The sequence below is a fragment of the Xiphias gladius genome, chromosome 22 (assembly GCF_016859285.1).
Source record: "Xiphias gladius isolate SHS-SW01 ecotype Sanya breed wild chromosome 22, ASM1685928v1, whole genome shotgun sequence".
In the NCBI taxonomy this organism is placed as follows: Eukaryota; Metazoa; Chordata; class Actinopteri; order Istiophoriformes; family Xiphiidae; genus Xiphias; species Xiphias gladius.
Genome location: NC_053421.1, coordinates 20432969 through 20452137, shown reverse-complemented (window position 1 = coordinate 20452137; position 19169 = coordinate 20432969). Strand labels below are relative to the sequence as shown.

The 19169-nt window shown below is 40.0% G+C and overlaps 2 protein-coding genes across 10 annotated transcripts in view; both read right to left on the bottom strand.

Annotated features, from left to right (window-relative positions):
* Positions 1–28: 28 nt before the first annotated feature.
* On the bottom strand, positions 29–3307 carry cd79a (CD79a molecule, immunoglobulin-associated alpha). Its single transcript, XM_040117690.1, has 5 exons — positions 3171–3307; positions 2375–2704; positions 1523–1638; positions 1186–1248; positions 29–978 (listed from the first exon to the last, which is right to left on the bottom strand). Exons 1-5 carry the CDS (start codon positions 3208–3210, stop codon positions 853–855), a joined length of 675 nt encoding a protein of 224 aa, XP_039973624.1. The 5' UTR covers positions 3211–3307; the 3' UTR covers positions 29–852.
* A 1045-nt stretch (positions 3308–4352) lies between these two features.
* The window catches only part of arhgef1b (Rho guanine nucleotide exchange factor (GEF) 1b), a 41349-nt gene continuing 26532 nt past the window's right edge, over positions 4353–19169 (bottom strand). For 6 of the 9 annotated variants that reach the window (XM_040117677.1, XM_040117683.1, XM_040117679.1 and 3 more), the window contains 21 exons: positions 18762–18962; positions 18408–18549; positions 17235–17246; positions 16120–16284; positions 14625–14815; positions 14347–14493; positions 13816–13898; positions 13305–13430; positions 12964–13078; positions 12060–12160; positions 11808–11882; positions 11622–11697; positions 10637–10804; positions 10460–10547; positions 10256–10363; positions 10085–10137; positions 9831–9974; positions 9576–9701; positions 8279–8463; positions 7704–7808; positions 4353–7133 (listed from right to left, as the gene is read on the bottom strand). In XM_040117677.1, the coding sequence (XP_039973611.1) occupies positions 7734–7808; positions 8279–8463; positions 9576–9701; positions 9831–9974; positions 10085–10137; positions 10256–10363; positions 10460–10547; positions 10637–10804; positions 11622–11697; positions 11808–11882; positions 12060–12160; positions 12964–13078; positions 13305–13430; positions 13816–13898; positions 14347–14493; positions 14625–14815; positions 16120–16284; positions 17235–17246; positions 18408–18549; positions 18762–18962 (2381 nt within the window). In that variant the 3' untranslated portion in view covers positions 4353–7133; positions 7704–7733. The remainder of the gene's footprint in view (positions 7134–7703; positions 7809–8278; positions 8464–9575; positions 9702–9830; positions 9975–10084; positions 10138–10255; positions 10364–10459; positions 10548–10636; positions 10805–11621; positions 11698–11807; positions 11883–12059; positions 12161–12963; positions 13079–13304; positions 13431–13815; positions 13899–14346; positions 14494–14624; positions 14816–16119; positions 16285–17234; positions 17247–18407; positions 18550–18761; positions 18963–19169) is intronic. The other 3 variants (XM_040117681.1, XM_040117682.1, XM_040117684.1) reach the window with 3 other exon arrangements.

Sequence of the window (19169 nt, the reverse complement as noted above, 5' to 3'; positions counted from 1 at the left end):
GCTCGTTTTACACGACTTTATTCTTTGAGCAATTACAGGAATGTTAGAAAGCAAATAAATTGTGAAACATCATGAAGTCATTCAGTAAAATACAAGATATAGGCTACATTATATAACTCTTTTTAATGAACATCAAAGAAGCTGTTAACAAAACAATCTTATGAAAAGGTCCACTCAGAATCTGTTCCAGAGCTTTCGATCACATCATTCTGTCTTCATCAGTAGATACCCAGTTGTCATGAAATTGTATTTGTCCAATTTCGGGGAGCTAAAGGGTAGGTTACGTTTTATCCTCAAGGTTACACATAAAGGGTTTTTAAAAGAGGTATGGAAATTTTTTACACTCAGTCTCCTTAAATTTGACGATTTTATGCCAAAAAATAAGACACGTTGGAGTAGACAACACACACAACTGTTTTTAAAAGCATAAAAATGGCTACATGTATCAAACACAGCAAAAAATTAAAATTTTACATAACTTGTATTCTCTTCAGTCTCTTCAAAATGATCTGGATTGGAGGGGCTTCTTGGACTTACAACCTCGGTATTTCTAAAATCCTGACTACGCCCCTGACTGTGTGGACTTTGTGTTGAGACTGTTTGGTCAAATGTTGTTTCCAAGGTCTAAAAATTAACTTTCACTTTCAGATGAATGAAGCTGATTAAATAATATGTTGTCAGATGCTAAAAGTTTAACTGCAAGCTATGTAAGAAAAAAAAAATTTTCAACCTCAATGTGTGTGATAAAGAATGAGCCTGGTATTCAGATACCACACACTTAAACTTAAGCTCTCAAAAAAGACTCAGCAGTCTCTCTTTCCTCACTCCCTTTCTCTCTCTCTCTCCTTTCCTTCAAGGTTTCTCCAGCTGGATCTCCTCTTCTTCCTCCATAATGTTGCAAACATCCTGGTACGGCCCATGTACCTGGGACCGTTCGATTTGATCATATGTGGTGCAACAATCGTCCAGATTCAGCCCCTGGGGTATGAGATAAGTAAGATGGAAATCAAGTAAACACAGAAAAATCAATGAAACATATTCATGTTAAATTGATTCGTGGCACAAGATAACATGTTCCTTCATATCTTTGATCCTGTTTTCAGCATAAGTACTTGCACTAGTATTTCTCATATGCCTGCCGTAACATGTCTGACTCAGAGAAGATGAGACTCATTTAAAGTTTACCTGATATATGTTTTCCTCTTCCATCTTCATTTTCTTTTTCTCTAGTTCGTGTATTTTCTTTGACTGCGGGGGGGAGAAGTAGTTAAATCTGTGTAATTGTGAAACTTCCAGCCGAGGAAAGGCAAGAAACACTATGAGAAACCTATAACTGTATGTGGTGGGAAGAGTAAAAAAAAAAAGGCTGTTTCTTTGCAATAATTTCTGGTTTATTCGACGAGGCAATACCACTATCAAAAAATGTTGGAAATGAACCATCGTATCAACATCAGTGCTGCGCGTCAGGGGTACAGATCGGTGTATGGTAATGTACAGTCGTATTAAAATGAGACCTTCTGACCTTGCAGAGAAGGGTGGCAGAGGGCAATATCACACACAGCAGCAGTAGGATTCCCTCAGCTGTCAGGATCTTGTTTTTGGTGCTTTCACTGAGGTTTAGTGTCTTATCCAGTGGCTCTAGACGTACAGACGGGGTTCAGAGGTGAGACATGGTGAACAACAGTTGTGTCTTTAGCTATTCAAATACAAGCACTGACTTGTTTTTGTAGCAGGTGAGAGTGTGCATTTGAAACAAGGAGCATATAAAAAAGAATCAGGATAACTGATTAATTACTTAACAGACTTAGTTGGAGATTTATTACAAGATGTATTGTTACGTTATATAACTGTACTATTTAGTATAAAGAACACATGATAACTTACAGTATACAACAGACGAATAAACAATTGATAGTATAGTTATGTAACAGTAATGGTGGTCTTGTAAGCTAATGCAAGTTATCTCACACATAATCTCCAGAGTAGTTTAGTGGTTATTTTACATTTCCACATCTGCCAGCTTTATTTAATGAGATTATGTTGTAAATTGGTATTTCGGTATGACAAATGCCTCTACACATTAGCTTGATTGAAACTTGACGTAATCTTGTTGATATTTAAAGTCAATGAGTGGGCACCAGACTGTAATGAGACCGTCCTGAGGATGTAAAGATTAACTGAGCTATGATATGCAAAGATGTGGCCACTCACACAGTTCTTACATAGACTAAGGTTAACAGGATAATATGGCTTATGAGGTGTTAGCATTGAGATTATTTGACTCCATCTCTCCATTTTAAACACACACACACATACACAGGAATTTCTGACTGATATGCACTGAAAATAGGACTCCTCCCACCACCACACTCACTGTAGACCTGTAGGTAGGTGCCATGAGAGATGAGTTCGATTTCACTGTCGTTCAGTTTACAACAGTAGAGCCCAGAGTCATTCAGCTGGACTGAGCTGAAGGTTAGGATGCCACACTGTGCGTCAGATTTTGATGCAGTCACTTGGTCTGAAAGATTCACAGCTGCTGTACCAAAGGTTTTGTTTACATCTTGAAAAATTTTGACCCAAGAGAAGCTCACTGAATCCGAACTGGTGGTGTAGCAGCACTCCAGTTCAGCCTTGTGAGAGAGCGGCACACTTAAAAAGGGCTTGTCCGTCTTCAAAGTCAACTCACTCTGAGCAATACCCACTGTGGAGGAAATTTATTCATTATTTTAATTCAACAGAATTTTTGTCAAATTATTTCAGTATGATTTCATATTATGCAAAAGCATAATCTGTATTTGTGTATTTACAATGGACATATAAGGTCTTTAAAGTAGAATACCACAAAGAAATAAAGCTTAGAACTCTAAATGCACATCATAATTAAGCAAAATGAACAGAGCAAAAACTGCAACATGATAGCACAGACATCTGCTCTGGCAGGAGACATGGTTCACTGAAGCAGAACTTAAAACAGCTAAATGTAAAAAAAAAATTAAAAGGTATATAGAATAAATACATTTACCTATACTGTATACATTTACTGGAATGAAATGTAGAAATGCCTAATTTTCCTAAACAGATAATTGCATCTACTCAAATATAAACATTTTCATCCAAATAAGACTATTTCAGATATTGCAGTGTCTTAAAAAAATGATCTGACTCACCTACAAAGCTGCAGAGAACATAGATTGTAGCTATACCCATTTTTTCCCCCACAAATGTTCAATCTAAGAATGGAAACTACTGAAATAATCGAGGTAAAATTCTTTACACAATGTTCCAGTCTTCAACGCTGCTTTAATGACACACTGGGTCCTATTTTTCTCTCAGTCAGGATTTACGCTTGAATGAATTTGGACGGTCTAACATTTGCATAAAAGTTATATCTGTATTTAAAAAAAATACATCAAGTATATACATTTCTGAGGGTTATTTCTTGACCTATCTGTCTATCCTCGATTGATAGATATGACACAAGTATGTTTTTATATATACTGTATATTTAAAAAAGGCTTATAGAGATACAGCATATGGTTCAAGAAATCAACATAAGAGGATCCTAGTGCAATTAACATAGAAACACTGTCTTTTAAGTCAAATACAACGATTCTCAGACCCCTAACCATTAGCTCAATAACTAGTATAAAATTATAACTGGCTCATAACCATATAAAATGACAAAACAGGTATTCATTTCCCCAATTTATTTAAAAAACATTAAGAATTAAAAAACAAACGTACCACAATTTTCCTTAAGCATACATCATTAAAAGCCTCTTACACAATAAAAATCAAAACCCAAATACACAGTATAGTTCTTGCATATTTATGTTTATAGATAGACAAGATGGCAGGTGCCTGCATGACAAAAAGCAGTTCCTTTTTCTATACAGGGCACTGGCTGACAGAGTTGGTGGAGGGCTCAAATCCTATTGCTTTAATGAAGATGGACACAAAAACAGTGTGTTGTAGGCCAAGCCCACAACCTTGACACCAACCAATCGGAATCCTGGGATGATCCCTCAATGCTAATTAGTCATTTGGTCATTGTCTCTCACTGTCTCACCGAGATCCTCCATGAAAGATGGTCCACCAAAACAACAGTGATTGCGTTTGTAGACTCAGAAGCCCTTTATGAATCAATCTTGATAGTCAGAACAAGGCACCACTCTATAAATACATTTTCTATACATCTAGGTATTTGTATATAGAATACACGAGGAGAAGCATCTGGAGGAAAGAGAGCGAGAAGTGCCTGTAGTAGTCATTCAGCCAGTGAAGAGTGACGGCATCACTGTAAGCTGGTGTTAGAAGAGTTTCACCTGCTGACCACTGCAGTTTCCCTGGTTGAGATTGTCTCTTTAAATGCATCCCATTGGTATGCTGGATAGCTGCAGCACAGTGTGGGCTTGCACATTAACTTGCACTCTAAAGAATATGCCATGGTTACAACATTTGCACAATAGTTAAATTTGTTCATGCATAGACAAGTTACAGACAAACTCTGTCTCTCCCACCATTACAGCCAATGCATAGTACATTATTACAAAAGCTCCTTTGAAAAACAATGAAAGGAAAAACGTTACAAAAACCTCCCCGAACCGTTTAAGTACATGAAATGAAATACACAACATATGGAAAAACTTTGCCGTAGGAAAAGGGGATCATGCTATCACAAGAGGTGAGGGTGTTATCAAAAGGTGTATTTGTCTGTCTATCATATCTGTTACACAAAGAGGGGGGGTAATTTATCTAATTTATACTTTCTCTACATTTTTCTCCTTCAAGATAACATTTATGTACAATTTCTAAGAGGAAGACACAGGGAGAGGTGGCAGTAAAGTTCAAACACAAACATAAATCATTTAGAAACTTGTGACACTCTATTGACTCATGGCACTATCATTTGCATAATCTCATACTGAGGTTCAGTAGGGTCAGAGGGGGCATTTGTTGTTGTGGCAACAACAATGAGAATGCATTTCAGGAAGTGATCATGATTACAGTACTGGTAAGAGTGATGGTGGAATGAGACTGTAGTCTTCCTTCCTCCAAACCTTCAATGTTTCCTTTGTATCTTCATCCGGCTTCACTACCTTGTTGCTTTTTCCTTTTTCTGCTGCTGGAGCGGGTCCCATGTGTTCAGTTGAGCACTAGGTGTTAACAGTGCCATGTCCAGGTCAGAAACAGAACAGCTTGTGACAGCCCCACCGGCTTTCTCCTACACTGACTGACCTACACAGATACTGAAGAAACCTTTTCATTGATTTTGCGTTGATGAAGGTCACTGACGCGTATGCAAGAATCCACAGATCTACAGACTCTGTTTGGGTATGGACATAAAGCTAGAGCAGTCCAACATTATTCTTGTACAGTCAGTTAACCAGGTATTTTTTATTGACGACCAATCCTCCTTTCATCTGCGTGCTTTTGAAATCCCTTCACCTAAGTTGCCACATTTTGGAGTTTGGGGGGCGGAAGAGCAGCTGCTGAATGCAGGCTGCGCTACTGCGCCATGGCTCCTGCATCAGCATTACGTGACATGCTAATATACAGATGAAACATGTCATTAAAAAAATTACAGCTCATATGAGGATCTCACGTTGCTTTGTTATGTCTTTGGTCCTGTGTACATGGCCACAGTTATGCCACTACTCAGAATCTATATCATCATAATTATAATTACAATCAACTGCTGAATAAAATACAAAGACAGAGCTTAGTTTTGATACAAATATTGCTACCAGGGAAGAACAGATTTTTTTTTTCACTAATAACACGTGAATTTAACGTAAATATAATACAATTTCTAACCCATCTTAAATCCACTTTTTGGATCAGGAACTCTGAGCCCTATCTGGGGGGAGTTAATGCTACAGAAATGACACTGAGCCATCTTTGTGAACACTTCTGTAACACTGGGGCCTCAGTGTGCATAAGTGTATATGCGCGCGCATGTGTGCGTCCAAATTTTTCTTCAGTACGGTAAGTGCAAATCCTAATCTCATGTTTTCTACAAAGCTTCTCACTGGTTCAAGCTGGCTTCAAATAAACCAAAGCAACAACAACCTCTAAACTCACTCCTCATCCATACATCTGCCTTCTTCATTCTCTACCTTGATCTTTGTTACACATTCTAGGTCTGCCTTCTTATGTTTTGTCTTTTCTCTAACATGTTGCTCTCTCTTTTTGGCCTAGTGCTGTAACAGTTTTACTCTGGCGAAGCATCTCACTGACCTAACAGGACTCAGAGGAATAAATAAAAGCAGTACATACAAACAAGTCTCCATTATTAACAGCACGATTACCTATAGTGCCAGTATTTATAAATGTTTAAATGTGACCTAATTACAGTAACAAGCCTCCAAACAAGCGCGTCCTTAATTAAAAACTGTAACACACATACACACACTTTCTTGCAGGTATTTTTTTCCATGAGGGCCACCTACATGAAGTCCAACTGCAAAAACAGTGGGTTCAACTTGTTTTCATCAGAAAAAAAGTGCATCTCTGTGGTACTTTGGCATAGACGAGAAATAACACTATATTATCACCAGTAGTATTTTAATACATCTTCAGACGCTACATTGGCCCCTTAAGGCTTCCTCCTGGTATAGCTAAACTGGCAAGCAAACATAGGATTTCTCCATTACTTTACATCTGCTATTGGCAACTCTGTAATTTATTTTGTAACGTGCATGTCTTTGGTGTGCGTATGTGTGTTACAGCACATTGCAATCTCTACATTTTATTAGGCAGCATCTCTCTCACAGCAAATTATTGCTTCTTTCTTTGGCACCCCTCAGCAGATACAACTTCCCAATCAAAAGAAGGATCTCTCGTTTTTTTTTTTTTTTTTTTCTTTGTATACCTCTCTACCAAGAATGCACGCAAACAGACACACATACACATGCACAAACCTCCCATGTTCCATCACTGAACCACCGCACTGAGCACAAAGCCCTCCCTCCCCTCGGACAGGCAGAAAACTTCCTGCTTGGCTGCAAACAGCTGTGACACAAACAATTAAGGCAGCAAGGGTCCAGGCATGACTTATGAAAGTTTCGGAATTTCCAGGGAAGCCTTTGAAAGTCAATCTTGCACTTCAAATCAGCACCAGTAAAATCCTAAAGAGAAAAAATTAGGAAGAAAGGATTAGATGTTACGTAAAATCATGTGAATTAGAGACAGATGATGACAACGCCTTAATTTCCACTGGGGAAATGGGGAGGCATGTCCCCCTCAATTTTCACACTCCTCTTTTTGTCCCGCACACTTTTACAGTTTCAATTTCATTTTGTCACTAAAATCTCTGTAAGCAGTGTCCTCTGACTTCTGAGCTAATAAAAAAAAAAAGCTGATAAATAGTTTGATTTGCTCATGCATGCATTTGACTTTCCCACAGCAATTAAGCAGCAGCAGCAGCAGCAGCAGCAGCAGCAGCAAGTGCAATGCAGGCCCTTTTCCCTGTACTTTGCCTCTCAGGCTACATACAAGTGGTCCTATCTTATTTATGGAGGTTGTCTGGGCCATATGCAGCCTGTTAGGAAGCCTGCAGACATTACTTGGGGCTTTTACAGATAAAATTATCTGATTCTCTGAATAGTAATAATGCACTTGATGATGAATGATGGTACTTGATCAGATACTTAAATTATACTTTAGCCTTTCTGTCAATAGCTATACAGTTGTCTCACCTAGTGGCCAGCAGGTGGCATGATGGTGTCTTACTGGAAGTTGCCTCCCTCCAGTGAGAACTTCGAAAGGGCCTCCTGCAGCCTGTGGTGCTCCTCTTCTACAGTCTGCAACACCCAAAATCAGTATCATCTTTAGAGCGGAGGACACACACGATCACGTGCACACATACACACACACACACACACACACACACACACACACACACACACACACACACACACACACACAATTCAACCCCCTCCTCTTAACATCCTCTCTCCTTCTCCCTTGCTTCTTTTGTGACACATCCCATTGCAGGCACTGGACATAAAAGCCATTTTCAGAGACGTCCAATTTCACAATGCAATTTTAAATCAAGCAATAACAGCGGTGGTTAAATGGCTTTCTATACTCTATACAGCTTGCTCCTTACTTAATTTTTCATCAGTGAGACCCTCGATGCCCAACCCTCCATGTCTTTCCAGTCAGCTTATGTCTCTCATTTTTTACTTTACCCTGTAATACTACCCGCTTCCTGCTCACAGTTTTTCCTCTTTATTCTCAGTTATCTCCTTCTCTCTTCACCTGCCCTCACCTGTAATCTCTTTAGTTGTTCCTCAAGACTGTGAAGCCTCCTGCACACTTCCTCCATCCTCTCCTGGGACAACACCAGGGGCGCACTGATGCTCCTCTCCTCCTCTCCTCTCGTCCCTGCGCCTTCTTTTTCACAAGTGTTATCGTTCTCCTCCTCTGCTCCTCTGTCTGTGGTCTGGCTTTCCTCTGTGGACAGAAAGTCTTGATTTAAATGTGTCGGGAGTCTGTTTTGTTTTCATGTACAGTAAACACTGGTAAAAGTGATATTTAACAGCAGTAAAATTTTATATTTTAAAGCTTCCTGGTATATTGTAACTCCTCATATTGATTAACTTCTCCGTACTGCCATTTTATGGTGAAATAGGTCTGAAAACCCTACTTTTAGAATAAACAAGAAGAAAATGGATTCTGCCATTATACTTATTAATTGTTCTGAGGAATGTAAAAGTGGATTATTCAGGATTAGTCACCCTTTTAAATTTGAAAAGCATGCAGGTAGGTTTGAGACCTTATAAACCCAGTACACACAGGGAAAGCAGAAAATCTTACTTCGGTATTTTTTGTTTTTAATGGAGAAATGAAAAAAAAACCAAACACACTACACTCAGTTTTCCATTCATTAAGCACTGTATCAATTATAAAGACAATCAAAAATATTTGTACTTGTATCAAGGCCAAGAAGCTACACATCCAAAGGAAATTGACTATTAAAGGAACAGTTCAACATTTTGGGTAATACAAACTTGTTTTCGTGACGCAAGTAAGATGAAAAGATCGATACCACACCCATATCTGTTTGTTAAATATGAAGCTACCGCTAGGAGAGGGTTAGCATGATTAGTTCCCACAGACTGGGGACAGGGGGAAACAGCTAAATTGCCTAACAAAAAAGTGCCTAACAACACCTATAAAGCTCACTAATTAACACTTCATTTCTTGTTTGTCTTGTCCTCACAAAAACTGAAAAGTAAAAACGACAAGTTGCAGTTATACAGAGGTTATTTGCTGGACTACATTTTTTCCGTGAGCTTTGCCTGTCACAGTGACAACAACACTACAGGAAGTTTGCTCACGGTTAAGAAACAGTTATATGCGCCCCTATAAAACTGCACTTTGTTTTTTGTATGGATAAAACAAACGAGTTATTCAAGGTTTATGTTTGGCCAGGCTAGTAATGTTGAGAGTAGGAGTGTAGTAATGTTTTCGATCTTCTCATCTAACTCTTGGTAGGAAAGCAAATAAGTGTATTTTCTACAAAGTCAAACTATTCCTTTAAAAAAAAAAATGCAGTGGCCTACCTGTTGATTGACAGCTATCCATTTCTTGACTGGGCGTCTGTGATTGCTCCTCTCCGTTTTCTTCATCAGGCTGTGAGTCTTCTGATAGACTGATGCTGCCGACCAACAGCCTTTTCAGCAAAATGACTGACAGATGAGACAGATTCAGTGGTTTCATTAGAAGGTCAGATAAGCTACAATGAAGGAATGGAAAGACAAGACGGATAGTTATTTAAAAAAATCATCTACATAAGTGCAAGGAAGACCCTCATTCACCTTCATCCAAAGCACTGTTGGCAACCTTCTCCTGATCACTGTTTGAGTGGCCTATCAAGTCGAAGCCTTTGTCTGACAGGAAATCAATCAGCCTGTGCCTGGGGTCTGCAGATTTGTCATCCGTCAAGCTGTCCTTATCTCGATCTACAGACAGACACATTGCTTAACTTTAGCTCAAGCTTGCAGAAACGTGTTACAATAACAGATTTGTACTGTTTATTAAGCGTTCGGCTGATAAAGCTCTGCAGTCTCACCATTGCCGCTTTTCAAACCTCCATTCTCAGTTGGGCTCAAAGGGGCAGTCAGCCTGACAGACAGAAAATGACAAAAGAAAGGCGATATTCTGAGACAGGGGAACTTTGGCAGGCGATGAATATATTTTGCTCTCCTAACAGATGAGTAAACACACGGACATTGACACATACGTGGAGGGACTGAAGGGAGCTCCTCCACTTCCAGGAGGCAGCGTCAGCCTCATGGGTGCTCCACTTTTCTTCAGATCGTCCACTGCTGACTTTATCACATCAGTCCAGCTGAAAAATACATATACAAATAAGATTACAATTGATGCTATGATTTACCTCCTGAAACAAATATGATTAGTCTGTGTATTTCTCTTTGACACTCACGTTTTCCTCTCTCCAACAGACTGAGCCACGAGTTCATAGATCTGAGCACCGCTCTCCCAGGTAAATATCACGTAGAAGGCCTTTCGATCTGACAGAACAGTAAAAAAAAAAACCCGGCTGAGTAATACCGATCTCACGATAGAAGTGACCTGATGTTTACTGCTGCGTGAATCTAACCTGTGGCCACCTCACGGAGAAAGACTGAGTCTAGCTTGATTATGGGGCTCAGCATCTGCTTGCCCTCCTGCACGGCAATGTTGCTCTTGCTCTGGCATTTGAGGACCATCTTGTCATCCTGCCTCTGCAGGAGCACCAGCAGGTCCCCAAGCAGCACACACTGCACCTCTGAGAGACAGGGAGGAGAAGGAGTCGGACAGAGCAAAGGGATAGATAGCAGAGGACAGGAAGGAAAAGGCAGAAAGAGAGGGACATAGATGGGTTCTCTGCTATCCGTTTTCTCAATTTCTCACATATAATTCTTTCTGCTTCTGGCTTCATTACTGTATATTGTTTTTTTTTTAAAGAATTTACATTCATTTGTTAATGTATTTAATGTATTTCTTACCATTTCCATATATAGTTTATAAAGTCATTTATGTTTTTAGTTTTGTGATATACAGCAGTTTTACTTTCTTCCCCTATCTATTATATGTGCACCTGTCTGTCTGAGTGGCGAGCTGCTGCATATGATTGCCCTTACAGGTATAAATAATACTTCATTGAATTGAATTGAAGTTTAGGTTACTGAATTGAAATTGATACTAAAAAAAAGGAAGTCAATGGGCCTGTGAGATCTCACAAAAGCACTCACACAGCACCTGGGATTCCTTTCATAGCAAACTTTAATTTACATATTTGAAAAAAGGAAATGAAAGCTGAAATTCTTATAATACGTTTCTGAATAGCCCAAAAATAAACCCTTGCTCAAAGTAATTTTATGCCTTTTAGAGGAAGAAAAATGGCAATGTCTAAGTGAAGTTTATTAAAAAAAATATTATAAATATTAAAGTGGGCTTGACATAACTGGCCAAATAAATTGTTCAAAATAAGGTTCTGCAAATTTTTAAATGTAAAATGTTTGTCCTTGTTTCTGCAGCACTGCTGAGAAAGAAAGGCATGCTGTTTGCATGCATGTATTACACATACACAAGCATGCATTTACCAATTCCTTTCTCTTTTGTGACTCTCCAGGTCAGAGGACCTTCATAAAGCATCTTCTTCTGAGTCAGGTCAATGTTCTAGAGAAGACGGAGGAGAATAATGAGAAACCTTCTTTTAACATAAATGTCAGCTAAGGTCTGTAAAGTGCAACAGTGTTTGCAAACAAACTTTTTTGAAAGAACCTTACCTTGTATTCAGTATAAAGCTCATTACTTGGTTTGAGCCCTGACGTGTCTAGTCTACGCTGGTAGTCCTTCAGAGTCTGAAAACAGAGACAAAGATTAGGGGGTCAGACAGAGGACAGACAGCACAGCTCTGAAATAGAAGTTGCCTTAACCACCAGAGACCTTCAGCGGGCTCAGAATGAATTTACTAGACTCCAATTGGTGCTCAATCACTACATAACAGAGTGTTGAGTGATGGATTGTGTGTTTCTCACCAATAGGTTCTCCATCACTTTGACCTCCTCATTGACATGGTTGAGGATCTTTCTGCAGCACTCTGCGCTCTGCTGGATCCTCTCCTTCTCTGTCAGGTCCTCTGTGGAGAGACAGCAAACACAAGAGTTGAGGAAAATACAGCTTTCACAGCAGAGCCCAAACAGAAGCCATAAATCATGAGTGTACACAAGAATTTGGGACGGACAGTAATCGATTGTCCAAATGTTTTTCTTGTGTGTTTAAGCTAGTTGTGCAAATACTGTCCACATTTATCCTGTGTTCTTAATTGGATTGGCACATATTATTGAAAACGTTAGGACAGTAATCTGCATTGTGACCTAAGAATGTCATTTACTCATCAGAGGCACATACTTTGTCTTTCTGACAAACCCAGATGTATAGATAATAAACGTTTTTCACATTTATTGGTGGGCAACAAGATTACATATATACCATGAAACAATGTAAATGTGTGTGTTGTTACAGATTTTTACCTACTGCTTATACTTAATATCTGTGGATGTTTTAGACCATTGTGGGAAATGCTGCAAAGTGATGAGCAGGACTGCTTTAAGGTAGTATTGGCGTTATTTGTCATGTCACATGTCATTTAATTGCTTGAAAACAGACATTCCTGTCAGCTATTTTTCTTGTATATCCTCAAAAAAATTATTCTAAGACAATATACTGTAGATCCCTATCGTGATATAAAAGAAAATATAATGTGATAAGAGGATTTTGTCCATTTTGCCCCCCCCTTTTCACATCTTAGCATAAAGTCGTCTGTCAATATGGAAAACATAAAATCTCAAAAGTATGTTTACAAGTATACCAGGAGGATACTGACTTCCACACAAAAGGTCACAAGTCACAAACGGGCTTAAGAGACACACACACACACACCTGTGCTCTTGGCAATATTCTCCAGCAGCAACGGGTACTTTGTCAGTCTCTGCATCTCTATAGGAATGATGTCCTTGAGTTGTAGCCTGCGGCACTGGGGCTTACTCTCTGCCTCCTGGGAATAAAGCACACATACAGAGTCAGAATGAGACCACATGTGCGGGACCACTTATGTGACTTCTTGCATGTCCTTGTATCTGTGAGTGCACCCATGTGAGAATTTCTGTTAAACTTTTAAGAATTTCTTTTTTAGTCAGTTTGTGTGTGTGTGTGTGTGTGTGTGTGTGTGTGTGTGTGTGTGTGTGTGTGTGTGTGTCTGTCTGTCTGTCTGTGCAGGTTACCTGTATGAAGGAGTTGAAGCGTGGCTCTTTCTTCTGCCTGCTCTTGATCTGGTCCAAGGCCCATGACTGGTGACTGCAGAACCGGGCTGTCAATTTCTGGAACCACTCCCCCTCTGTTCCGCCAAACTGAAACACACACACACACACACACACACACACACACACACACACACAAAAAAACCGCTACAGTCAAACACTATACTGTGCTAGCCAGAAGTAAAAAATGAGAGAAATAAACGAATGGACAGAGGGAAAAAGCTGGAAAAGACAAAGTAAACAGAGTGAAGCCTGCATCTCCTACAGTCGTGTAGCTGTTATATCCTTATTTTACTTTCATAGATAAATAGCTTTTAGTTTTTGTTAAAACAACAAAATCAAATTTTGGCACAATTACTACCAGATTCAGTTGTTAATTAAATCGTCAGCACATATCACTTGCAGTTTTCTTATAACTAACACAAACAGTGAGAGAAAAGGGATGATATAAAGACAAATGATTTGGATGACTCACCCTGTTGAGCATTGTGGTGCTGATGGATTTGACGATGAAGTTGTCATCCACACGCAGTTTCTTCAGGTTCTCGTAGAAGTTATCTGGATTCACAGCCAGGGAAGAAACAAATAGTTCACAGTTTACTTTTTAAAACTCTTCATTATACAACAGTCACCAACCAACAGTCACAAAAGAATTAAAAAAAGACCGAGTGCTGAAACACTGTACTCTGTCTGCGGACTGCAGACATTTTAATAAGGATATTTTTTTGGGAGTGATGTAATTGTTTTTGGTTTCGGTATTGTTCTCAACTCTGCACCCAGTTACAGGCTGTTCAAACAGACTGGTACGTGCAGTTATCTTTACCAGTGGCAACAAACACACAACATGCAGCTTCACAGTCTCTGCCCAAATTAATTTCAAGTGAAAATTTAGATTTAGGACAAAAATTTTTGCTTGTTGTGTGGAGGGCAAGTGCAAACTTCATGCGTCTGACTCTGGGAGGCTACAAACACTAGTCAGAAGATGCCTCCTTTGAGCAGCACTCACAGTGCATTTCAATGATCTCGTCCAAGTTGGGGAAGATGGCGGAAAGCTCAGTTGAGGTCAGGAGCTCCTCTCTCTCCAATGGCTTAGAGAAGACCATCTGAAGAACACTTAGCATTCGCACATGGGCATGCTCTGTTGCAAACAACTCTGAGAGGGGAGAGAGAGTAGGTACAGTATGAGCGATGTTAAAAAGATCTTCAAAATCTGCAGCCTATACTGCAACATCATTTTATCTGTTTCCTTCTCCTCATTTGCTGCTTCATCTCTCTTCTCCTCACCATTGATGACCTCCTGCCTCTTGGTCTCCTTCTTGCTGAGGGTGGACAGAGCTTCAGGGGAGGCACACTCCCTCCAGTTGGGTGGGTCATTCTCAAATTCCAGGAGGCGTGGCTCCATCTCCTCCAGCTGTGGGGAGGGGCTGGTTGGGGAGTGGCCAGGCCCTTCAGGAGCTAAAACTGGTCCCTCGAAACTGAAGAACGAAGGAATTGGAAGAAGAATTAATTTAGATTGGTAACTACAACTTAAAGCAAGTATGACCCAGTTGGCTATCAAATGAAAAACACTCTGGTTGTATTTCTAAACGTACACCTGGCATGTCTTAATATTAGATAATGTAAGGATGTTAAAAGGCTAGCCAGTGTCTAGTAAATGAGCTTTCTATTAATCTCCTGTTGTTATTCCTGTAGATTAGCAACAATATCAAGTACAACCTTACTTTAATAGTTGCTACTACCTCCATTTTAAGATCAATGTTTAATTGTTTTGCAAAGTCAGCCAGATGACTAGCTACTGACAGCCTGCAATGACAAATAATAATGATGATAATGAAGTAATGATTTAGAAGAAACCAAACTGAGACTTTTCAAATACAACTTTAATTGCCTCAGTGTAAACACTATGAATAAAATGGGAAAGTACAAAAGCCTTAGCAGTTTTCCGTTCCAAAGTAACCTCCGCATGATTCACTTCTTATTATAGTATAACTGAATTAACTTAAATCCACACTACTACTATTTTACGTGTTTAATTTTTCCTCTTTTTCGAGCCTTGTTGCTCTATCACTCTTGGGCTTTATTTGCACACAGCCAGCTCTCCACTGGACCGCCATGATGACAGGAACTCTCATTGTAGGGATTTTCTATAAAGCAGCTGCCATAAAACCATTCAATCAAATACAGCTTCACTATGGTCAAGAAAAAATAAAAACAGAAAACTATTGAAATAGTTTAATGAACTCTGTTGGCTTACTCAGCATCCGTTACTGTTTCTGTTTCTGAGTCCTGCTATTTACAATCAACTAACACCAAGTAAACCCTAATAAAGGGCTGCACTTGTCACATGTTTACCAAACGGTCAATATTGACCTAACTCAATAATCATTCCCCTAAAGAGCTAAGTGTCTGCCCACACACTGAGACTGAGAGTGTTGTTTAACCATTACTCACTCCCTGTCGGTCACAGCAGTCAATAGTGAGTCAGTAAACCTGTCAGCCAGATTGATTCATTTCACAGGAGACAACAGACGTGTGCCCTTTAGAAATAACTTGCACTCATCCACATTAACTGCCAATACAAAGACCATTTTAATTAGCCAGTTACATTTGATCCATCAATAGTATACTATTTATTACCAATCCTATTGCTTAACTGCTCTGTGGTTATTTCAGGACTGCTGCACTGATTCTGTAATGTCTTTCAGTTTTTGGCATCCTGTCTGTCCCTGTAATGCACCTCTCCAACCAGAGGCTTTAAGAGGGGGTTTGTCCATCTTACGGATGGAGGTGCTGGGGGAGGAGCGGGGCAGGTGTTGATGCCGTGGTACAAGGTGGCTGGAGGTCCACATCACTACGGGAGCGGGACTGTTTGGCCCGGGAAGAGCCACGGCGACGAGATGAGTGCCGGTCCACGCGAGCACTCTCGCTACGAGTCACTTTCCTACTGTAGGGAGGGAAGGTGGGACAGGATGGGGGAGGGATGAGAAAAGATAGGGATAGAATAGAGGGAAGGAGGAATTGAGATAGTAAAAGAAGGAGGGAACAGATGCAAGAAAGGACAGATGGATAAGAAAAAGGAAAGGAGGCCGAAGGGCAACAAAGAAAGTATGGAAAAGTATGGGAGGAGGAAATAAAGAGATGGCACAGAAAGAAAAGTGGAGATGCCATAAGGTAATGAAAAAAACAAAAAACATTGTTGGAGGAAGGAAAGGAAAGTATCCAAGTCGGACATTTATATTTATTATGAGGGTAAAGAGGAGTATAAAAGAGTTAAGGTACATTAGTGAAGGATTTATGCAAAAAAAAAAAAAAAAAGGAAAAGGAAAAAAAAATAAATCACAGCCACAAAAGATACAGACAGAGAGAAAATGAGTGACAGCTAAATATGCATGACATCTGACATGCATATATTAGTTAGACAATGAAACATATAGAGTATGCTTCATATACTGTAGCAGTTGAATGCCAACGCTTTATACATTTCCTTATGAGTTACCAGGAGCCAATCTATAACAGTATGTTAGGAAAGTAGCCATGCATTGCTAATACAGAACGTACTATATGTACCAAAAGTTTTTAGTTAAGTAATTTGAAGAGTCATTTATCTCAACAGTTCTCCAACTTCACACAACGTGCATACACATCCACTAAAAGTAATCCATCTGATCTCAACAATCAAGCTAATTCTAATTCCTTCAGAAGCATATTAAAATACTTAGCCATGTAGTGTGTGTGTGTTTGTGTGTGTGTGTTATGTATAAGCAAAGGAGCGCAGGGTTCAATGTGTGGTCTGGATGCATGTGAGTGCAGTCTTTTGTGTTTGTATATGTGCGATATGTGATCAGTATAAAGCCTGAAGCATGTCCATGACTCTGTCAAGTCGCTGAGACCCACCTTGTCTTCCGTCTGTAAAAACACGGGATAGCACAGCGTTACACACCCACCATTATACAACTATTGTAAGCCACAGGAACAACCACAACATGCAAATGCCAACCCCACCATTATGCTCTGAACTAATGTTTAAACCACTGTCAGAGTATCATGCCAAATACGATGCCAAAGCCCCTGGCACAACATGTAACCACACACACTGTGGAGACAAGCAGGACAAAGGACGGGACCTGCCCACAACAGATGCAGACACCTTGAAAAGCACATGGGACAATCAGCAAAAATAAACTGGAAATATAATAAACTATAAATACTTTTCAGCACAGTGGTTTACGAGATTTAAAAGCACATAAGATTAGCTACAAGGCAAAGCTACTAACTTTGACATTTTTTAAAGCTTTAGACAAAATATTATTATTTTTTTTTTTAAATGTTGGCTAAAATATCTGACTTAAGTACCAAACCTGTTGACTGGGTACAAAACTTCAGCGTGGAAAGGCTCATCTATAACCATTGTTGAATAACCATGACAACTACAAATTTCTTAGCCTAGAAGAAATCACCAGCCAACATGTACCTGATTCCAATTTAATAAAAATAAATAAATAAATAAAAAAACAAGAATTGCACATACAACGTCTATATGCAACAAAAACGGAAATAAAGCTCTGTAGTTAAACATTAGGAGATGCACAGCAGGACACACACAAAAGAAGACAAATTGGACAGAATGATATTAGAAAAAGAGCACATGTGCCATTGTGAGGGAGAAAAAGGAGAAAGGGCATGAGGGAGAGGGAAGGTAAAGGGCTGGAAGTCAAGACCGGGTCCGGGTTCACCTGGTGAGGCTCCTTCTCAAAACTGCAGGCTCTGTTAGCTAGCGAGCAACGGGCAGCATGACAAAAGCTAGCACACGGCAGGGACAGACTGCTGGGGGAGTTTTACCACGCTCCCTCAGCCTGAGCACTTCAGACACATTTAGCTTCCCCCTTTTCCTCTGGTTGTTGACTCTATACAGTCTTTACACTGAACACCTCCCATACAATCTAATCATAATCTTCTTACAATCTCAAACCCTATAATTGCTTACGATCTCTTAATGAGTCCCTACACTGAAGTTATACTCTCACACCTAGATGCTACTCTCTTTATTATCATCATCCTCCTCCTCACCTGTCTTTCTCCGGATTCTCCTCTGTGGGAGTTTCGCTGGGTGAGATGGGCTCCCCAATGGTCAGCGCACCACCCAGCCCGACAGGGGAGACATCACCCCCATCTGACAGGGTCGGAGGCTCTAAGCGATTGCTTGAGAGGCCTGAAAGAAATAAAACTTTCATTTTAATACGTGTAAGTATTGTGCCTGCTGAAAAGTAAACAAAGTCCAGCTCACAGGAGAAGTAACAGGAACTCCTATCAAAAATATAACAGTTGCCCAGTCGGTTTTTAAACTGATTATAATCAAACACAGCGAAAATCTATAATACTCCAGACTTCATACTACACAGTCAAGTCAATGAGCAGGCTTACCATCAATGTGTGAAGACTCGGGGCTGTTGGTGGTGCTGATGTTGTTGCCTGAGCCTTCGATGCTATCCTGCCCAGTTAGGGAGGCGGGGCCTCCGCTTGAACCAGACTTCCTGCTGGGGAGGGAAAGGACTGCAGGGTCCATCAAGCAGCCTCTGCCAGGAGCTGAACCCTTCCGATCCTGATTCACTTTCTCCTTTTCCGCTGAAGGGGGAGAAGAGCACAATAAGTTTAGAGGACCTGAACTACAGACAACGCACGTGCAGAAAAACAACAGCACTTAAGTCAGTAACAAAGGGACTGAGACTTTGTGAGACAGACAAACAGAAAAGATGAGTATGTTGCAATCAGGGCCTCTGTAGTAAATGAAACGGGTTAGTTTGGTACAAGAGAACATCCACAACCCTGCAT